General features: G+C 44.8%; 1 protein-coding gene across 3 annotated transcripts in view; it reads right to left on the bottom strand.

Annotated features, from left to right (window-relative positions):
* Positions 1-22546, bottom strand: part of PLCH2 (phospholipase C eta 2) — a 300920-nt gene that overhangs the window by 248992 nt on the left and 29382 nt on the right. The window contains exon 1 of one of the 3 annotated variants that reach the window (XM_082229782.1): positions 16879-17305. The exons of the other annotated variants lie outside the window; for them this stretch is intronic. Coding sequence (XP_082085908.1) covers positions 16879-16909 — 31 coding nt within the window. The 5' untranslated portion in view covers positions 16910-17305. Of the gene's footprint in view, positions 1-16878; positions 17306-22546 lie in introns of those variants that run through there. 3 annotated transcript variants of the gene reach the window in all.

Consider the following 22546-nt stretch of genomic DNA (forward strand, 5'->3'; position numbering starts at 1 on the left):
TTTAAATCCCACCAGCGTTGTATTTACACCATAGTTATTTTCCAGGTAACACACAAATTTCTCCCAGTCCTTTATAAATTTTTGGTCTTTTGTATATCTAATCTTCCCTGTTAATTTGTCCAATTCTGCGTATTCTATTAATTTTGCTCTCCATTCTTCTACCTTTGGAATTTCCTCCTGCTTCCACCTCTGTGCCAACACTATTCTGGCGGCTGTTACGGCATACTGGAAAAATTTATGATCTTTCCTTCTGATGTCCTTCCCTACAATACCTAATAAAAAAGCCTCTGGTCTTTTCACAAAAGTATACCTCAATATCTTTTTCATCTCGTTATAAATCTCTTCCCAGAAGCTTTTAACTTTCTTACACTCCCACCACTGGTGGAAGAATGTACCTTCTTTGAGTTTACATTTCCAGCATTTGTTATCTACTTTATACATCTTTGCCAGTCTTACAGGAGATAAATACCATCTGTAGAGCATTTTCATCATATTTTCTTTCAATATCATACAGGCAGTAAATTTTATATTCTCTTTCCACAACCTTTCCCAATCCTCCCATTGAATATTGTATCCCAGATCCTTTGCCCATTGCACCATCACCGACTTCTCCTCCTCATCCTTCATATACCACTCTAACATTATTTTGTACATTTTTGATAGGTTTTTAGATTCACTATTTATTATCTCTTTTTGAAAGATTGATTCTTTTTCTACATACCCCCTTTCCTTCAGCTCTTTTTTAAACATTTCATTAATTTGGAAGTAGTGTAGCCAGTCATATGTTAATGTTTTAACTTGGTCATATGGTTTTATTTTCCACTTGCCTCCTTCGTTGATAACCATTTCTCCATATGTTCCCCACTTTCCTCTCATGTTAGTTTTCTTAACACACATTATTTCTAACGGGGATAGCCAATGTGGGACTTTTGGTTCTAATATGTTTTTATATCTATCCCAGACTTCTATTAGTGCTCCTCTAAAAATATGGTTTCCGAATCCCTTGTGTAGCCTCTTTTTATCACACCATAGATATGCGTGCCACCCAAATTTGTTATTATACCCTTCCAAATCTAGTAATTCTTTGTCTTCCAATTTTACCCAATCTTTCAACCAACACAGGCATGCTGCCTCGTAATATAATCTCATGTCTGGGAGACCGAAGCCTCCTCTCTCCTTTGCGTCCGTCAATAACTTGAATTTAATTCTGGGCTTCTTTCCTTCCCAGACATATCTTGATATTCCCTTTTGCCATTCCCCAAAAATTTTTTTACCTTTTAGTATGGGTAAAGTTTGGAATAAAAATAACAACTTAGGTAGCACCATCATTTTTACCATTGATATTCTTCCCCATAGTGATAGTTTCAGTCTATTCCAAACCTCCAAATCCTTCTTTATTTCTTTCCACATTGGGATATAATTATATTGGTATAAATCTATGTTCTTATCTGAGAGCCAAATTCCCAAGTATTTAATCTTTTTAACTACCTCAATTTCCGTTTGTTGTTTTAATAATTCAATTTTATCTTGGTCCATATTTTTCACTATCATTTTAGTCTTCGTCTTATTCAATCTGAATCCTGATAGTTTCCCGAATTGCTCCATTTCTTCCATAATTTCTTTTATACTTTCTGTCGGTTCTTCCAAAGTCACCACCACATCATCCGCAAAGGCCTTTACTTTGTATTCATTAACACCTAATGTCACCCCTTTAATTTGCTTATTTTGTCTTATGGCATTTAATAAAACCTCCAGGACCACTATGAACAGTAATGGTGAAAGTGGGCAACCTTGCCTTGTTCCTTTAGATATTTTTATATCTTCCGTGATGATGTTATTTATAATCAACCTTGCCTTAGCAGAAGGGATGGCGGATAAAACTGATCCAGTTTGTAGTTAAAGGAGAAATTTGCACTTTCCCCTGAGACTGGTCAGAACCTGAGAGAGCTTCACTACAAAGCTTCCATCTTCAGACCAGAGACCCATCACACAGGGCAGCTGCCCACAGGTCCTGGGAGATGCCAAACCAAACTCCTTGCAAAGTGGAGGGAGCCCAAAAGCCACATCTGTTCCTGGCCTAGATCATGCAGAGGCACCTGCTTACCAGCCTGAGCAATGGCAGCCAGGTTTGTTGTTGTTTTCCAGGGCAATCCCAGGGATCCTGCTCTGCGAGTTTCTGCTGGAACCTTAACTTAATGTTTCATATAGTAGAGAGCTTGGCTCAGTTCCTGCTGGACCCCAGTCAAAGCTTTCATCACCACCTAATGGCCTCCAAAATAGGAGATGGAAAGGCTGGGGAGTTCATGCAGATTAGGGAAGAAAAACAAATTGAAGAATTCAACGGACCACTGGCCCAAAAAGAGAAATTTTCTGCAGCGTACAGCTTGCTCCAAAGGATTAGATTCAAGCAGACTCCAATTCATCCTAGCTAATCATTTTAGCATCCCTCTCCACACATCTATCCCCTGCTAATCTGCCAAAATGCAAATCTCTCTCATTCTGTGCCTCTTCATTACCACTTGACTTTGGTATTTTCTGCTTGGTAACCCCAACACCAGTTTAAGTGTTTTGCTACCATTTCCTGTAGACTTAGGTTTATTACATATAATTTAGTGCGCACACACACACACACACACACACACACACATATATATATATATAGTGGTAAAGCATATGGGCCCGTTTCCCACAAGGAGAAAGAAGCTAATAAATCCAGGGCTCTCCTAAAAGAAGTTTCGAAAAATCAGGCCTGCTGCTGCCTAGATACAAACCTTACAGAGCGACCCACAGGACCGGTAGACCTTCACTGTCAAAATTATTGTTATTCATTGCATGTGTTGATCACAGTACACAATGAAAAATGGCACAAAGCAGCTTAACAACAGGACAGAATACAAAGAGGTAAAATCCACTCAAAGCCATTTTTTAAAAATTAACTGGCAGTAATGGTGCCAAGTTAAGGGACATGGGTGGCGCTGTGGGTTAAACCACAGAGCCTAGGACTTGCCGATCAGAAGGTCAGCGGTTCGAATCCCTGTGACGGGGTGAGCTCCCGTTGCTCGGTCCCTGCTCCTGCCAACCTAGCAGTTTGAAAGCACATCAAAGTACAAGTAGATAAATAGGTACCACTCCAGCGGGAAGGTAAATGGCATTTCCGTGTGCTGCTCTGGTTTGCCAGAAGCGGCTTAGTCATGCTGGCCACATGACCCGGAAGCTGTATGCTGGCTCCTTTGGCCAATAAAGTGAGATGAGCGCTGCAACCCCAGTGTCGGTCATGACTGGACCTAATGGTCCTACCTTTACCTAATGGTGCCAAGTGCCAAAAAGTGCAGTAAGGGTATACCTGTGCTGCAACCATCCCTATCAGTCAGTAATAGGTGCAATTCTTTGGTCCCAATATCTTGGTCACTGCTATTAGTAAAACTGGAAGGAAAGCACAGCACAGCTGCAGACATGGTGGGTACAGCTTTGTCCCTACAGTGCTATAGGTGCATGTGGTCTGTGGCTAGGTCACAGGCAGTGGGGCGTGCCTGTGAGCCAACCACAGAGCACGGTACTCTAGGTATGGCTGCCTTACAGCCAGATCTTCTCTTTCGTATCACAGTCGCACAAAGGGGAAGGAGAGCTGCATAGAGGAGACCGAGTAGAGTACCAATGAGGGCAGAATATCAGGCATGGAACAGAGTGAAGAACTGGGAATGGGGGGCTGTCAGCAGATAAAGTGTGTGCCCGCATCTATTTCTCGAGCTCCTAAAACACTTTCACAGGAGCTCAGATCCATAAGGAAGCTGCTGCTTTAGCAGTGAAGGGGCTCAGACTGGGAGGTTATGTAGGAGGCAGGGGCCCCTCTTCTTCCTGATAGTCAGCTAGACTTTGATCCGAGCAGGTGCTGGCAGGTGCTTCCCTCCACCCCTCCTGAAAGGCCATCCCATCCATAAAGGTACCAGCTGACCCAACTTATACAGAGCCTTGTAGGAACATAGGAAGCCTCCTCATCCCACAGTGGTCCCCTGGCTCAGTATTGTCTACACAGTGATGGACAGCAGCTCTCCAGGGTTTCAGGCTGAGGACTTTGGCAGCCCTGCCTGGAGATGCCAGGGGGTAAACTCGTGATCTTCTTCATGCAAATTATGAGCTATACCACCGAGCTACAGCTCTACCCCCAGCAATTTCTCTTCCCAATGATGTTCAAGTAACAATGGGCAAATACGTCCATTTTGCCTTCTCACAGTTGGGTTCTAATGCTTCCAATCTTAAGTTCCATTTTTTACATTTCCACCTGACTTTGCAATTCTTTGTTGTTGCTGTTTTTCAGTCCTCATGAAAATCCATCAGCTTTTCAGTATGAATTTCTCCTAATATGCATATTTTGATATTCACTTTTGCCTAATATACACATTATTTGCAAAGCAATGTTTCCTAATACACTGTGATTCTGCATGCTATTTTCATAGACGTTTTAACTCAGCAGTTTGCATTTTTGAACACGTTACTTGGCTGAAGAACTGCATTGCAAAATTCAGAGAAGTGCAAATTTTGAAGGATGACTGTGTTTCATAGACATAGACAGAATCATAGAGTTGGTAGGGCCAACTCCCTGCAATGCAGGAATATGCAGCTGTCCCATACAGGGATCGAACCTGCGACCTTGGTGTTGTCAGCACCATGCTCCAACCAACTGAGCTATCACTTTCTGTATTGTTTCGGAAAGTGCAAAATTCTCCTTTAAATGCAAACTGAATCAGATTTCTCCCCCACCCCTATGTTCAAGCCTTATCCTGCATTTTAGCAGGATGGTGGTACAGAGACTTTAAACACCACCAGCAGGCCATGGTTAAAAAAAGCCGGCAATGAAATTTCAGAATGAGAGGTATGCAAAGCCCCAAACGCACGCAAAGCTGGCTAATGATCACCACAGGCTCCCACTTTGTAATAGCCAGCCATTCAGCAGCAGCACTGGCGTGTCTGTGATTAAAACGGAGCCAGAGTGTAACTCTGACATAACTAGGAAAAGGGGAAAAAGATAAAAAAGAGGATTATTCTCTCCCCTAAAGATGAAGCTTCTGCAAGCGATGACCTCTTCTTATTATAGAGGTAACCCCTATCAGGCATCAAAAACAGCCGCCTGGCTTCCTGCCCCCCTCTTCCCCATTGTGAACCAATTTTTATAGGGGTGGGGCAGCTGCAAATGCATGTGCCAGAGAATTAGGACAGGACTGATTGCTTTCAGTCTGATTCAGACTGCTCACATTAGGAATGCAAAACGCAGGTTCAAAATTTGCTTGTGTGTGTATTTTTCCAAAAAAAAGATATGCTGGCTTCCTCTGCACAACGGCAAAGGCATATAAGAATCCCCTTGGCTCCCCTTGTTCTCCAGGGGATTGCAAGCTGCCTCTGTGGGTAACTGCAAAGATACCATACGAGTGAAAAAAACACAAAGCATAATGTACAGGGGGATAAAAAGCCGTGCCTGGAGTTGTGTGAATGTTTGTGAGTGTGTGTTCAAAAGCGATGGAATCTGCAGATTATATTTAGCCTCATTGTGCATTATGTAATTTGAGGCAGCGAAGGGGGGGGGAGGTAGCTCCCTCTTGCTTTATTCTAAAATAGAGAAGAAGTGAAATTTCCTTGAATCCTGTGCTAGGACAGTCAGAAGAGCATGAAACTCTTAATCACAGGGTGGTGGGTTCAAGCCCCATGTCCAGCAAAAGATTCCTGCATTGCAGGGTTGGACTGGATGACCCTCAGTCCCTTCCTACTCTATAATTTTATGGGGTGTACATTTCCCAGCCAGCCCCATGCACATGGAGGTCCTGCCTGGGAAGTAGCATAATGAGGGAGAGGCGTTGGGGGCAGCCACCCTAGGACAACCTGGAGAAGGGAACTAAGGGGGGGGCTTATATCAAAAGGTCACACTCTACGGTTATTAAAATAATGCTCAGTTATGTCATGCTTTCTTTCCAGCACGGAATAAATTGAGCGTGTTTCCCAGAAAGAAAATGAAAAGCCCAAATGATAGCAACACAAAGCCTCTCTCTCCGCCGCAGCTTCTTATTGCCTCTGTGCTTGAAGCCTGTGACAGTAAAGCACAGAATTGAATTGCTGGATGCTGCTGGCGAAGATAGAGAATCCCAGAGACATACAACTCAGTCCTCAGATTGCAGGCGCCAAATCGGTGCACATGGAAACAAGTTTGGTTGTTGTTGTTTTTGCTTGAACCAGGGGTGGGGGGGACCTCTGGGCTCTTGAGGTGCTGCTAGATTCCAACTCACATTAGCCCCAGCCAGAAACAGTCAGGAATGATGGGAGCTGCGAGTCCAGCAACATTTCCCCACCCTCCTCCCCCGTGGTTTAGGCAGCATGTGAGAAAGAGCAGCCTATGTACCCTGCAACTGCCCTGTTTTAAATGGGACATCCCAGAATCACAGAAGCCAAACCAAGCTTCTGTTTGCAGCCTAAAGGTAAAGGTAAAGAGACCCCTGACCATTAGGTCCAGTCATAACCGACTCTGGGGTTGCGGCGCTCATCTCGCTTTACTGGCCGAGGGAGCCGGCATACAACTTCCGGGTCATGTGGCCAGCACGACTAAGCCGCTTCTAGCGAACCAGAGCAGTGCACGAAAACGCTGTTTACCTTCCCGCCGGAGTGGTACCTATTTATCTACTTGCACTTTGACGTGCTTTTGAACTGCTTGGTTGGCAGGAGTTGCAGCCTAGAATGCCCCAAATCTTTGGTCCGAAAGGTTATAGCTCAGCGCTCGTCAGGAAGGACATCAGCTGGTGGGCGTGGTTTGGAGAAATTGGGTCTCGTGGGCCATATTGGCCACACCAACCCCCAGCACTTGGCCAGGAAGTTCCCCACCTCTGCCCTGTACTGGAGTTTGCTCCAATTCTTAACATAAGTGGGACAGTTATTGCTCATTATTGTGAAGGAAAGCCTAAAAGAGTGGTGGGGACCTCAGCCTGGTGGTTGAATGCAGCCCTCCAGGCCTCCCTATCTAGTCCTTGCCTAAACTATGCCCCCCCTCCAGGCCGCACTTCTCACTAGCTCTGTTCTGTGTCCACCTCTAGTGACTCTGCCTTGCTGCAATGTGCCTTTGGACTGTAATAATACCATAACATTGCCTGGGTGGAGGCTGGAGAGTGGTGTATGTCTGGACACATCCACTCTTGCCAGAGCATACTAGCAGGTCACCCACGAGAGATGATGGCCCTCAGGCTAGAAGAAAAAGATTCCCTTCCTCTCCCCACCACCCTCTGACCTAAAGCCGCACATACTTCTTCTGAGCAACACTCCGCTAACAGAAGCAGTGGGTTTTTCATTCAGACCTAGCTCCTAGTGGCTCTAGTCTCTGCATTCGCCTCGCTATACTAATTGCTGGCCATCACAGAAATGTGAACATTTAAGAAGACATGCTGCCTTCTGAGGATATATCTATATAATAGGAGTGGTTATTAAGAATGTATGAGCAGTCCTACTGGATTTGAGCAAAGTTCTGTCTTCCTGGGGTTGCCAGCTAAGTGTTTCCAGAAAGGAAAGAGAAAAAGGAAAGACAGCATGAACAGGCCAAGCCCAAGCTTCAGAACCAAGACAGAAAACATCCAGGGAACGGAGCCCAGGGTCAAATTAAGTTCCCACATATATGGGCTTGCTTTGACACCAGCTCATGGCTTGGGAACTGAATCCTACCAGGATGCCCCTGAAAAACTGGAGGTGTCAATGGTTATTTTGAATCTTGAAATGTTTGGACTATATGGGGAGGGCAGACAGCCAAGTAGAAATGTCAGAGAACAAAAACAGGAGAGGAAATTGTCGATGTTTGCCCCATATCCAAAACAGAAATCAATCCAGGGATCGCAATCAATAGTCACTGTTGTTGTTATTGTCAGACTTCAAATGATACATGATCAATCACATTCTCCTCCCATTTGTATGGTGTCTCCTTTTTCAAAAAAAGTATATTTTATTTTAAATATTATTTTTTTTGCTTACATTTTAGATTCATATCAACACAACAAAACATTATATTTTGGAGGTTCTCAACCCCTGGACTTCCCCCCACCCTCCTCCCCGGTTTCCCATCATTACCTCTTATCTTTTCTGCGTCTTTATATCTTTATCTAATTTATTCATCTCCCTTATTACAAATTCTACCCTAATTATATCACCAGTGCTGTTCTAGGCCTGCTAATGTTTTCAAATGTTTACAACGCTCCTTCGTATATTCTACAAAATTAGTCCATTCTTTTTAAAATCTTTTGACTATGCCGAAACGACGAAAATGACTGGGAAGATCAGACACCAATAATGTATGGTATCTCCTTTCCAGTGAAATGAATGGAACGAAATAAAGTAATTTACGTAATTCACTACACAAGTTACGTCATATCTTCACAGCTGATGGCAAGATGTGTAATGTAGTTTTTGACAGGTGAACTGCACCGAAACAGAAACAGTGCTGCATGTGAAAAATGCAGGGTGAAAGGGGAAACTGTGCCTTCTCTCATCCTTACTCCCAAGTGCTACAGGGAGGCAGCAGTGCTGAAGAAACCCCACTGTATCCCCACCTTGCAGGAGGTCCAACCAAAATGCACCATGAAGATGGACAAACCTTCTGCCTCAAAATGGAGGATAAGCCATATTTTCAAGGGCACCCCCAGCCAAATCCCCACTCCCTCTGAAGCACAGCAAAACTTTCCTTTGACTTCTCCTCATCAATGTTGTATGCAAGCCATGTATTTTTTTTATTTAAAAAAAGGCACACCGGTATGGCTTATTTTCATCATCACAAAATTACATGCAATCATATTTTCCCATGTGCTCTTTAGGCTGATTGTGGCATCCGCTTTTTCCAGCACTCCCTTATTATTAGAAAGACATTCTGCACACACACACACACAGAGAGAGAGAGAGAGAGAGAGAGAGAGAGAGAGAGAGATTTGGCAAAGTTACTGCATTCTAGCATCAACTGCTGAATGCTTTGTATACAACACACCTTTTCACCTTCATTTATTTAAACTGAATCAGGAGTGTGTACATTTCTGGCTATCCCAAAATAACTGGCTTGCTATGATGCCCACAACTGCATGCAAGTTTCAAAGCCAGTGGCAGCCAATTGGCAAAAGGGGGAAACAGGAGGTGAGAGGAAAAGCAGATTTAACAGCAACGTATTTTCTGCTACCCAGCAAAATATTTTATTATTTTTATTTTTTGCTAGTCATGTTTCTGAAAATCTCTGCATCCAATTTTTTCCCCAGGTCCAGCATCCAGGCTCTGTGTGCTGTTGCTTATGCAGTTTGAAAAAACAGCTCCACAAACAAGAGGGAGGCATCAGCATACTTGTTTTTCAGGCATGCAAAAAACAAAATAGTTGGGTAAACACTAAAAGGTGGAGGGGGGTACAATCAAAAAGGGTCCAATGAAGTCACAAAAGAATTGTAGCATTGTTTTCGTTCTCTCTTTCCTTCGGTCCAAGCTACGGATAGAGGGAGAAATTCAATTCAATGCACATTTAAGGGTGAATTACCTAATCTGCACCTTCCAGAAAGATTCAATGAACTGAAACCCACAAATCCTTTAAAATCGCAAAGTTCCAAATTTTGCAATCCAGTTTTCTCCAGCCAAAAATGCACGTCCTGGGGTAAAGTGTGCATAAAAATGTGTCTACAAATAAAAATAGCGTACGAAAATGCATTACGTTAGGGAAAATAGCTTTGTGGAAATATGTAGGTTAGGCAAAATTGCACAGAGATATGTGTATATTGGGAGAAATTTGCACTAAAACGTGAACAGATTTTCTTGAGAACTTTTCTTTTTAGAAAATTCACAAACCTGATGTGGAAATCTGGAGAACTTAAGTTTAAGGTTGCAAAAATGAGAAACCAAGATAAACCAAAATTGACATACTTGCACATCTCTAATCCATGCACCCACGAACACTGGCGATGTAGTGCTTAAACAGAATATCTAACACTGCTTTCAATCTTCAAAGCACTTGGTGAGCTTTGCCAGTGGCAATCCTTTAACAACCCCCATATTACAAATGGGTGACCAAGGTCAAGAAAGATTGACTTGACTATCTTGCCTTAGTGCATCTGTGGTGCAAAAGGTAAGATTTAAACCAGGGCCTTCCTCATTCGTAGCTCAGCCTCTTAGCCACTATGCTACAACAGTTCCCAATACAAAGGAAGGAAGGAAAATACCGATGAAGTGAAAACTGTGGCACTCTGTGTCCATATGGCTGATTATTGTGACTCGGTGATACTCAGGCATGCAAGTTTTTTGCACAGTGCCATCCTCATCAATATGCTAACCCATAATTTTCTCCCTGGTTAATCTGGATTTAATTTCCACATTTTGTTTCTTTACACTTAGTGGATTTTTCCATGTGAGCGGCAAATCTGGATAATATGGCGAGGGAATATGGCCCTGCACTCTGGTGGATGTGAGCAGCACCGAGTCTGCAAATACAACTGCGGTGTGGAAGCATCCTCAGTCTGTGCACGCAGGCTTCCATTCTGGAATTAATTTCAGAAATTCTCCCACTTCAAGAGTTACTGCCCTCACACAGTGAAGGGCAAGTGGGGACATCCCCTTTGCTCACTCCTGCTCTCCTCCAGGAACTGGAGATCAAACGGCAGCAGCAAGGAAGAGGATGCAGAGCGAAGCAAAACCACAGAACCCAAAGAAAGCAGAACGGGGCCCACTCATTCCTAGATCTTGCACCTAAATTGACCTACGCTAGAAAACGCTGTATCTGCACCTGGAAGAATTAACACTGGATGTAACGTAGGGTGGAGTTTGGAGGTGATCCTATGAGAGCTCAAATAAATCCTGATATACCAGCTGAGCCCTTTTCTCTTCTCCAGAATGCCACTCTTTTCTGGATGGGATTCAGTTGCAAGTTTAAGCTGCACGGTTATAGTTGGTTGAGAGGTTTCATGCAGATATCCTGCTTCCCCAAAAGAACATACTTTTTTGTGCTTAGGAAAGTGACAGGGAAATGCACTGAGAAGTGTGGGGTAAATCTTGCTTTGGCACAACACTGTCTAACCTCCCTGCAAGCAAATCAGAATGTATGTGTATTAAATAGACAGTGTTCCCTAATCTAGTGCTACTCAAAGTGGACAAGCCAGGCCACGAGCCATCAGCTGCCGGTTCCCAAAGCCCAGGTTTGGGTGGGATAGTTCAGGGACCAAAAAGGCTACTGGTCCTTGGCACATGAGGTGGTGGTGGGATTCCCAGTCCACCACATCAGCTTGAGAAGCACTGCTCTAATCTCCATGGAAACAAATCAAGATGAAAGCTCAAAGGACAGGTCATCTAGAGCAGCGGTTCTCAACCTGTGCGTCCCCAGATGTTGTTGGACTACAACTCCCATCATACCTAGCTAGCAAGGCCAGAGCTCAGGGATGATGGGTGTTGTAGTCCAGCAACATCTGGGGACCCACAGGTTAAGAACTGCTGATCTAGAGGAACACCTTGACACCTGCTTTCCTCCATCATTACACTAAACGTAGCCACTGCCCTACAGAGCTGGTCAAAAAGCAGCAAGAAGGGACTGGATGAACATTCGACAGATTCGACCAGCAAACCACATGCTTTTATAATATTTATATTTATATTTATATTTATATTTATATTTATATTTATATTTATATTTATATTTATATTTATATTTATATTTATATTTATATTTATATTTATATTTATATTTATATTTATATTACTTGCTGCCCAGGTATTGCCTTATGAAGCTCCAAATGCTGCTGTGGGTACCGAGAAAAGGAAACAAAGAAAAGGGCTTAGCATCTCACATCTCCTACAGAGATGTCCATGCAGCACTGCTACAGATATTGCAACACAGGGCAGATAAACGCAAGTCAGTCTTTGCTTATCTGGAATGTTTGGCTTGCCCTGTCCGTGTAGGTTCAAAGAAGTAAACAGCCAAGACTTCAGTTGAACGAGTCTTTGCAGAGTAAAAACCACCACCTGGTCCCAGAGATGTAAAACCAATGGAAGCCTCCATGGTGCTGGTTGCAGAAGAGCACAGAACAGCGTGACCTGCTCATTTCTAGCATGGCAAGGTGGTTATTACTCCTTCTAATATCAAATCCATATGGCAAGTGCCCACAGAGTGTTTGGGGACCAGAACATTCACAGGGAAACCAAAATGCTTGTTTGCAAAGCTATTGTACTACCCACCTTACTGTATGCTTGTGAAACATGGACCATGTATAAACACCATCTCCAACTCCTTGAAAGATTCCATCAACAGTGTTTCTGAAAAATTCTACATAGCACTCTGAAAATGCTCAAACTCAGGATGAAAGGGAGAAACGTGCTAAGAAGAAGGCACGTTTGGCAAACCCTCGCTGTGATCAGCTCCCACCAGGAAACTTACGTCCCCAATGTGGAAGGACGTGTGGATCCAGAATTGGCCTCCCCAGTTACTTAAGTACTCACTGTTAAGGCAGTGTTCATGGAAGACAATCTTACTCAGCTACAAGTGATTGCAGAAGAAGAAGGAGGAGGAGGAGGAGGAGGAGGAGGAGGAGGAGGAGGAGGAGGAGGAGGAGGAGGAGAAGGAGAAGAATTTGATGTTGGAAGAACATGGCTTCTTTCTCCCCTCTCCATAACCCAAATTTTTTTCATTCCTGAATATGTCCATTTCTCCTCACCTCTCCAAATATGAAAGAGTATTGCACAAAAGACACTATTTTATTATTTAAATTATTGCATCAATCAATCAATCATGTATCTTCCAAAGGTGCTCGAGACATTGGGTGCCCCTTCAGTTTATCACCCCCCTAAAACCTTTAAAGGTTCATGCTGGCAAAGTGTGTCTGGCCCCAGGTCAGCTGTTCTCTTAAAAATGTTGCCCTTTCTCCCTTGCTGCCCCTTAAGTCTAGAACTGCCCCCAGAATACCTGCATGACTGAATCCAGTGGAGGCAGCTCTATTTGGGCAAATGCCCCACCAGCCTCAGTTTGCCCTCAGCTAGCTCCCACCTCTTCCACTTCTTTCAGTCTGGGGGGGGGCTGGCTGTCAGCTTTCTCCTTCTTGATCTCTGTGTTTCCATTATAGAACTCTGCAGGCAGAAGGATGGGGACAAAACCAGAATTACCTAATTATTGGCTCTGTTGCCACCAACTGTTGGGCTCCTTGCCTTCTGCCCCACTGCTCTCAGTGGGCATTTGCTACCACTGGGCTGGGGACTCAGGAAGAAGGGCTGTGGGTGGCCACTGCTAGGCATCATTTGCCGCCTGTAGCGCCTGACTTACTCCTGTCCAGAGAATTCTGCCAGCCCTGGACATGTCCACAAAATCATTTAAAGTCGAGTGAAAGCAGCCTGAAATGTCCACAGTAGCATGCAATTTTCAAGTGTTAGTTAAACCTGAGGGCATCCAGGTGGATGGCGCCCTGCTCTCAACCATCAAGAGATATTTTATTCCTGCTTTATTGTTGGAGAGTCCCACTTGTTTATTTTCCTTTCTTCCGACGCTCTTTTGCCGTTGGCATTTACTGCCAGGCGAGGACGGTGCAGATAAAGACATTTGGAGCCATTTCTCTGCCAAGCCGATCTATGAACCTACAAGAAAACTTTGCCTCATTGGAAACTTAAGCACCAGAAAATAGACTGCATCTCAGCAGGGGAGGGTGCTGGGGAGGAGGAGGAGGCAAGAGGCAAAGTGGCGCTTGCAGGCTTACGCTTGCGGCTCTGTCTCCTTCCTAATTTTGATGAATCCCCTCGCTAGCCCATTTGTTCTGTCTATGCGGGAATGTCAGGTCCCTTACGGGAGATACAAGGAGAGCCTCTGAACACTTAACTAGTGGTGGGGCACTAGTTGTGGTTAACTGTGGCTAACACCAGCCTGGGAACCTGGTTTCAATTTGGAATGGATGTGGGTCCTGAAACCCATTTCAATGCCAAGACTCAGCTGTGGGAAAGGACCATGGCTCAGCAGGAGAGAATCTGTTTTGGATGCAGAAGGTCTCAAGTTCAGTCCCCAGCATCCCCAGGTAGGGCTGGGAAAGAGTCCCTGTTTGTAACCCTGGAGAGCCACTGTCAGTCACCGTTGGCAATAGATCGGACTATTAGCTTGACTTGGTATAAGGCAGCTCCCCAAGTTCCTAAAATATCTTGAGCTTATTTTTACCCCCAAAACAAGGACACTCTAAGCAGCCTACAACATATATCAAACTGTTGTTAGAATAAAAGGCTACGAGTAAAACACACCACTAGATTCCAAAAATGAAGGGAAACTTCTAAAGGTTGGCATCTGTTTACTGAATGTGTTAAAGGAATATGACTGGAAGAGTTTAGTGTCCCCATGGAGTCCTTTGCAGGGGGGGGGGACATTCCTGGATAAAATGACCATGAAGGGCAATTGTCTGGTATTTGTGTTTTTGGAATACTACTGCTCCCCCACCTCTTTCCTTTCTTTTCCTTTCTAGCACTGATCTCTTCTATCTCTTCTATATCATGGCTATTATTGCTTTTTGTGCGTCAGAAGATTAAAATTAAAACAATTACCAAACAAAAAAACACACCCATACAACTAGATAAAATCACATGGCTTTAAAACAAGAGAAGAGAGGGATCACAGAGTTGTGAGGAACTTCAAGAGTTATCTCGCCCAATCCCCTGACAATTTGGGAACGTCGTTGCTCCAGCCTTCACTTGAAAACCCATAGCAAGGCAGCCTGTCCCACCTGTAGTGTCTCAGGGTGAGAAAGACCTGGAAGAACTAAGGGCCATTCAATGTGGACCATACTGAGCTAGATGAACCGGCAGTCTGGTTCAGAATAAAACAGCTTCCTTCACTCCTCTGTTCTAGAGTGTCCAGGCAGCAGAATTCTAGCTTATCTTTTTCCCCTGACCTGCTGGTGTTTCATGCACATGAAGTTCCATTTTTTTAAAAAAACAAAACAAAACAATGAAGGATCATTCACTTAACACGAGTCTAAAGCGGTATAGCACAGGGAGAAGTTTACTTGCTTGGTGACAAGTAACTCTGAGATAGCTAAAGCAAGAAAGGACTGAAGCAGGGGTGTGAAACAAGACAGGTTGTGCATCCACAGCAGTGACCAGAGGGAGGAATGATGGCTGGGGAGAGTGCAGAAAGAACAAACACAAATGGTGCACCTGCAGCAGCACGGCGCCTTCAACTGCCCCAGCTGCAGCAAAACATGTCTCTCCCGTATCGGTCTCTAAAGGCTCTGCAGGTGCTGTAACTCTCCAGTGGTTTGACTTCACCCACAAAGACTTCACCAATTGTCTCCCGAGAAAGACGGCTGCCAACAAGTACAAATGTGATACAATTCAACCATCTCCTGCATCCAAAGAAGGATTCGTCTTATCCAAAACCCTTTTGACTTTTGTCAAAATCCCTTAAATGTCGCCTCCTGAAAAAACCCAAACTGAACTTACTTGAATTTTATTATGAGTGAAACTCCAGTGACAAGTGTGGACAGAATTATAGGGTTGTATCCAGCATTAGCCCTATGCAGAGTACACCCTTTGATGTTCAGGGGCATGACTAAATTAGGTTCATTAAGTTCAATGGGTCTACTCAGAGTAGGGCTTAGTTTGATTCAATCCATACTTCTTTTCAGAAAGAGTACTAGGGTTGTTATTGTACGAGTCTCTCCATATGCACACGGCAGAAGTGCAAAGACACTTCTGCACTCCTTCGAAGCCTAGCTGTAGATGTGCCCTTAGGGGGTCTGTAAGCTTGCGTTTTCTTACAAGCCACCCTAAGCCTGCCTGCCATCAGCACCTCTTCTTCTCCCACTCCAGATATGTTCCGTCTGTGTGGCAGCTGCAATTTACCTGTCATTCATTCTGGCTGCTAATTATGACTACCCAAGATGGCTTAAGACACTATCATGCTGCCTGGTGCTTTTTACAAGCTGCCTACGAAAGATTTATCCTAGACAAAATTGGCAGGCGTGAAGATGGTGCCACCTCCACCTGGTATGTGCATGTCACATAACACACACTTCTCCTCTCGCACGCACACTCTCTCGTCCACATGCATGCCCAGAAAAAAATTAATAGATAGATAAAGCCCGTCAGACATTTGAAGCATCCATTATTGCATAAGTGGGCTGTGTACAGTAATTTACTGTAGGAAAAGCACAACTCAATGGTCAGAAAACATCACCATCATCTGTACCAGAAAACCTCAGGAGATAACGTCATCTCATCTGAGTGACTCTCCCAAACGCAAAATCATATATCCCCAGCAGCAGAAACCACACAGAAGTTGTTATAAAAGCAAGCACGCATCCTTTCAACATTATCCCTTGGCACAATACTTGTTCGGAACCCAAGCGCTGCATCTCCTATGGGGAAAGTTTGCACGACATGCTTGAGAGATGCTACCTTGACAGTACCTACTCCACCACTGCCCCAAATCTGAGAATGAGTTCTACTACCCCACATACTCCAAAGCCCCAGTATTCGAACTCTGCTTTCATTATTTTCTGGCTATGAATGGGATGTGATTTACCAGAGATACATGTTCCGTAAAGCAATCAGCAAAACAAAGCAAAAACAAAACACTTCTCCCCAAACCACAAGTCTTGTTCTGAGGAACCTGCTTCGGAAAGGAACTATTCATCTCTGATCAAGAGGAAAAGCTTCATATTTTTCCAGGCAAAGAGGTTCACATCTTGATAACATGAGTCACTGAACAGAGCAGAGAAACCCATGCACACATACTTTTTACCCAAGATACATATATATAAATAACCACAGCTATCAACCTTGGCAAAAGCAAGGGAGAATAGGTCTGCCCTAGTTTACTCGCAGCCTTCTCACTTTAAAAGAAATTGCAGAAAATCTACCATGAGAGAGATTAAATCCACCTACTGTGTTTCTGCGGTAGGGTTCCTAAATCCATTGTCTTCTTATAGCGATAAGACTTTGTTGTTGTTGTTGTTGTTGTTCAATTGCCTAGATTAGAATATAAATACTCCAGGCATTATCTCTCTCTTTTTCCTCGCTCGCTTGCTCACTTTCCCTTGCTGGAGCTCGGGAGTCAGCACTGTATGAGAAGGTAGTTTAAATTTCATCCCATTTATTAGCTCAGCCACTGAGGAGTCGCTGTCAGCTCCCCTTCTCTCACTCGCTCTTGATGTTGCATGCGTCTCTGCGATGCACAGCACTGGAGGAGCAGAGGGAGTGGGGGCTCAGCAAAAACATTTCGGCTTCTTCTATATTTATTTTGTTGTGTTGATTAACACTTTCCGAGCAGAGAGATGCTTCCTTTGCCCCAGCGAGTTGTTATCAGAATCTGCCACTCGGGGAATGAAAGCCCTAGGAGAATAGGAGGCTGCTTTGAACTGAGTTAGACCATTGGTCACAGAATCATGTAAATGTAGGGTTGCAAGAGATTCCAAGGGCCATCTAGTCCAGCCCCCTGAAATGCAAGAATCACAGCTAAACAACCTCTGACAAATGGACATCCAATCTCTGTTTAAAAGCCTCCAATCGTTGACATAGCATGGGGGCAGTTGCCCTAGGTGCAAAATTGTTAAAGGTAAAGGGACCCCTGATCATTAGGTCCAGTCGTGACCGACTCTGGGGTTGTGGTGCTCATCTCGCTTTATTGGCCAAGGGAGCCAGCATACAGCTTCCGGGTCATGTGGCCAGCATGACTAAGCCGCTTCTGGCGAACCAGAGCAGCGCACGGAAATGCCGTTTACCTTCCCGCCGGAGCAGAACCTATTTATCTACTTGCACTTTGACGTGCTTTTGAACTGCTAGGTTGGCAGGAGCAGGGACGGAACAATGGGAGCTCACCCTGTCATAGGGATTCGAACCGCCAACCTTCTGATCAGCAAGCCCTAGGCTCTGTGGTTTAACCCACAGCGCCACCCGCGTCCCTGCAAAATTGTTACGGGGCCTATCTCCAGGAAGGCCTGTGGCTGGTGATCCTGACAGCCTGTCCAGAGAGTTACACTTGCCATACCTCTGTCCATAAAACAGGGACTTGAGGGGCTTCTTTTTAAATCACATAATTAACACAGAGAGGTGTCATCAAGCAGAGCAAATGCTTAACCCCCTAAGAACTTAAGAAGAGCCCCATTGCATCAGGATAAAGGCCAATTTCACCCAGAGCCCCTGGAGTGGGGGTTTGGAAGAACTCTGGAAGCCTGGATAGCTCAGTTGGTTAGAGTGTGGTGCTGATAATGCCAAGGTTGCAGGTTCAATCCCCGTATGGGTCAACTGCATATTCCTGCGTTGCAGAGGGTTGGACTAGATGATCCCCAGGATTCCTTCCAACTCTAGGATTCTCTGTTTCCATGATTCTATGCATCTCTGCCCACAACTCCCACTGTGGGTACTGGGAACCGGTGTGCCAATTGTCAAGTGCACATCTCCACATCTGCATTTTAGGAATGACACCCCAGCAGAGAAGACTTCTGTTGTCTCCTTAAGTGAACAAATTAGAAAACAATTATTGCTGGAATGAAACCAAGCAGTTTAAACTGAATCGACAAACAAACATTCACTGATCCAATTATAAGTTGGTTTTCGTCTTCTTTTCTTTTTTGTCTCATAAGCATCTGCTCGTAAAAATATTTTTTCCTTCGGAATAAAAACAAGGCAGAGCTTGGAACCAAAACACTCCCCCTTAGTCTTTGTGATCTTCCTGGCTTCTAGAGGAATGGTGCTGCCTGAAATCTAAAATGCACAGGAGAAAAGGTTCTTGCAGCAATTCAAGCAGGCTACCTGCCCCATTGATCATTGTCCATCTTGGATCATAAAAGCTAGCAAAGGTGGCATGGCTAGGTGGGTCCACAGTGTGATTAATGCATCACTGCATGAGGATGAGGTTCCTGATGCTCTGAAGGAGGCAATAGTGAGCTCCTTCTCGAAGACTCTTTGATTTATAACAACGATTGTAAAGGTATTGAAAAGGGGGAGGCATTGGCTACTGACAACATACCACACCTGTGTTGAGGGAGCTGCATTTTCTGCCTGCACACTACTGAATTATCCTCACGGTCTTACTACTAGTCTTATAAACCCCTGAGCAGCCTGGGGCCAGGGTTCTTAAAAGATCCTTTTACAGCAGAACCTCGGCTTACGTTACCCTTGGGTAACATAAACTTTGGGTTGCAAAAGTGGCAAATGTGGTAGTGTTTTTCCGGGTTTTGCCACTCGCACATGCGCAGAAGCTCGCTACGCACCGTGCGCATGCGCAGAACAGGCACCTCCGGATGTGGAAACCTCATGATCCTACCAGAGCTCCGGAATGGATCCCGTCCGCAACTGGAGGTACCACTGTATACGCTCCCTCCTGCCTAGCAGTGTCAAACTGTCCTCAGCTAGAGATTGTGCATTTAGTGTGGTGGTGCCAGGGCTATGGAACTCCCTGCCTCATGAAATCAAGTTAGCGTAATCTGTAATATGTTTTAGGCACCAACTTAAGGGCTTGGTTATTTCATCAAGCCTGCTTCTGAAAACAATTTACTGCTTTTTTATAACCTTCTTGGTCGGATGACCCATTCTGTGCTTGTGTTTCTTTTGATGTGTTTTGCTTTGATTTTACTTGTTACATTGCTTTGGTTTTAAATGAGGTCTTGTACACTGCATAGACATATTTAAATGAGCCTGCAGAAAATAAATGAATAAATAATAACAGATAGTTATGAAAGCTAGTCATGGAAGCTTCCTCTGGGTTCTCGTTTAGGACTCAGCTGATCACTAAAACAGAGGGGTTTTTAAAAATATATTATGTGGGCAAAACGTTTTGGTGCCTGCCTTCATCAGTTGCTTTGATAAAAATGAACTGATGTTGTTTCCAAGGTGGAAGCTGTAGAGCTTTAGGGATAAAATGTTGAGAAGGGCTGAAGTTAAGTGAGGCTGGTTGAGGCCATGCACTGTAAATGAGCCCAGTGTGTATATCCAGAAATTCTCTCTCTTTGCTAACATTGTTGGACCTGTTGGCATCTTCGTAACAATAATCGATAAGTCCGTCAGACTGTGGTTCTCAGAACTGAAGTGTTTAGCAACTCCAGGTTTTTTTGGTCGGAATTGCACATTTGTGGTCTCTGAAGTGTGTGTGTAGGTCTGTTGCAGTTTTACCTATGCACTCTGGAGAGGTGGGCTTTGCGCTCAGTGATATAGATTACACTGCAGGATCTGCAGGTGAAGTTCTGTTTGATGTAGTATGTTCCACCTGGCCAGTTGGTTTTGAAAGTTACCGCCTCTATGTGATACACACAGGTGACACAACATTTGCAGTTACAAGGATGAGATCCTGGATGGCTAAGAGATGGCTTAATTACAGCTCTCATTGATAGTTTACATAGATCTGGAAGCTGGTGAAATGCTGTAACAGGAGGCTTGCTGATAACTTTAGCAATATGCCCAGAGCTGGCTAACAATGGGGAGCTTTCCTTGGCAGGTGACAGGAGATGTTGTGTTGTCTACACAGACTGGCATTGGCTCTCCAGGGGTTCAGGCAGTGGTCGCTCCCAGCACTGCCTGGAGACGTTGGGAACTGAATTTGGGACCTTCTGCATGCAAAGCACTGAGCAGCAGCCCTTTTTCGAGATGCATTTGCTTGTAAAAGGTCCCAGGCTCCATCTCCAGCTTCTCAAGGTAGGAAAGATCCCCCTCTGAGACCCTGGAGAAGCCCTCTCTGTTGGTCAGTACTGAGCTAGGTAGACCAGTGGTCTGACTCAGGATAAGGCAAGTTCCTTATGTGGTCCATAAGGATCAGAGATTGTGGGAAACAATCCTGTTCTGGGTGCACAAAGATGTGGTAGTTCCAGCCTGCCCCTGCTCCACATGAATCTTAAAGGTAAAGGGACCCCTGACCATTTGGTCCAGTCGTGACCGACTCTGGGGTTGTGACGCTCATCTCGCTTTATTGGCCGAGGGAGCCAGCATACAGCTTCCGGGTCATGTGGCCAGCATGACTAAGCCACTTCTGGCAAACCAGAGCAGCACACGGAAACGCCGTTTACCTTCCTGCCAGAGTGGCACCTATTTATCTACTTGCACTTTGACATGCTTTCGAACTGCTAGGTTGGCAGAAGCAGGGACCGAGCAACAGGAGCTCACCCCGTCACGGGGATTCAAACCGCTGACCTTCTGATCGGCAAGTCCCAGGCTTCAAACCACTGACCTTCTGATCGGCAAGTCCCAGGCTCTGTGGTTTAACCCACAGAACCACCTGCGTCCCTCCACATGACTCTTAGGTCCTCAAATAAAGGTTGCGTCTCATGCTTTGCATGCAGAAGGTCTCCAGGTAGGGCTGGAGACCTTCTGGGGAAGACTCCTGCCAGCATCTTAGGGAGCCAGTGCCAATCTGTGTACATAGACAATACCGAGCTGAATGGACCAGTGGTCTGATTCACTATAAAGCAACTTCCTATGCAGCAGCTTCCGTTTCTCTTTGATGCTTTCAATGGGCATTTCTCTGCTAAAATAAATGATTGGGGTTTTTTACTCATAGGTCGGTTGGTTGTTGTTTTTTGAAAGAGAGGGACCTTCCTCTTTTCTCCAATGGTTTGTGCTTAATCCAATGCTCTCTCGCTCTCCTGCTCTCAATGCTGCTTCTCCCCTGAGCGAAATGGCTGGGCAGGACAATCTGTTTCTCTTCTTGACCCATTTTTCCCCCTCCTGCAATTCTCCATAAAACCGCACAGCAGAAAAAGTGTTACCAAGAGATAGAAAGTGGTTTGTTTGTTTTCAAGAGCATCCTTGAACACTCAGGAGGTAAGGGGAGCTATACAGATAGAAAGAGTAAGAGTGAGATGCTTGCTGCTGGGTTTTCATGAGGACTTTTCTTTCTTTAATTCCAAACTGATGTAGAAATGGGGAAAACTTAAGACCGGAATAATGAGAAACTGGGAGAATGCAAAACTGAAAGGTTCGCCTACCCCCGCTAGAGCCCATAGCTCAAAAACTATACTAAAGTTATGCAGGGAGCACACCTGTCCGCTCTCTCTGTCCCTCTACCCACCAACTGTGAGGATTCAACAATATGATGTAGCTGCATCAACAGAAATACAGTGCCCAGATCAAAGGACGTAATTCTGCCTTGGACAGACCCCACTTGGAGTACTGTGTCCAGTTCCAGGCACCGCAATTTAAGAATAGCATTGACAAGCTGGAAGGTGTGCAGAGGAGGGTGACCAAGATGATCAAGGGCCTGGAAACCAAGCCTTATGAGGAACGATTGAGGGTGCCAAGTATGTTTAGGCTGAAGAGGGGACTGAGTGATGATAGGACAAGGTAAAGGTAAAGGGACCCCTGACCATTAGGTCCAGTCGTGGCCGACTCTGGGGTTGCTGCACTCATCTCGCTTTATTGGCCGAGGGAGCCAGCGTACAGTTTCCGGGTCATGTGGCCGGTATGACTAAGCCGGTTCTGGCAAACCAGAGCAGCGCACGGAAACGCCGTTTACTTTCCCGCCAGAGCGGTACCTATTTATCTACTTGCACTTTGACGTGCTTTCGAACTGCTAGGTTGGCAGGAGCAGGGACCGAGCAACGGGAGCTCACCCCGTCACAGGGAT

This window comes from Podarcis vaucheri, assembly GCF_965113315.1.
Source record: "Podarcis vaucheri genome assembly, chromosome: 7".
Classification (NCBI taxonomy): domain Eukaryota; kingdom Metazoa; phylum Chordata; class Lepidosauria; order Squamata; family Lacertidae; genus Podarcis; species Podarcis vaucheri.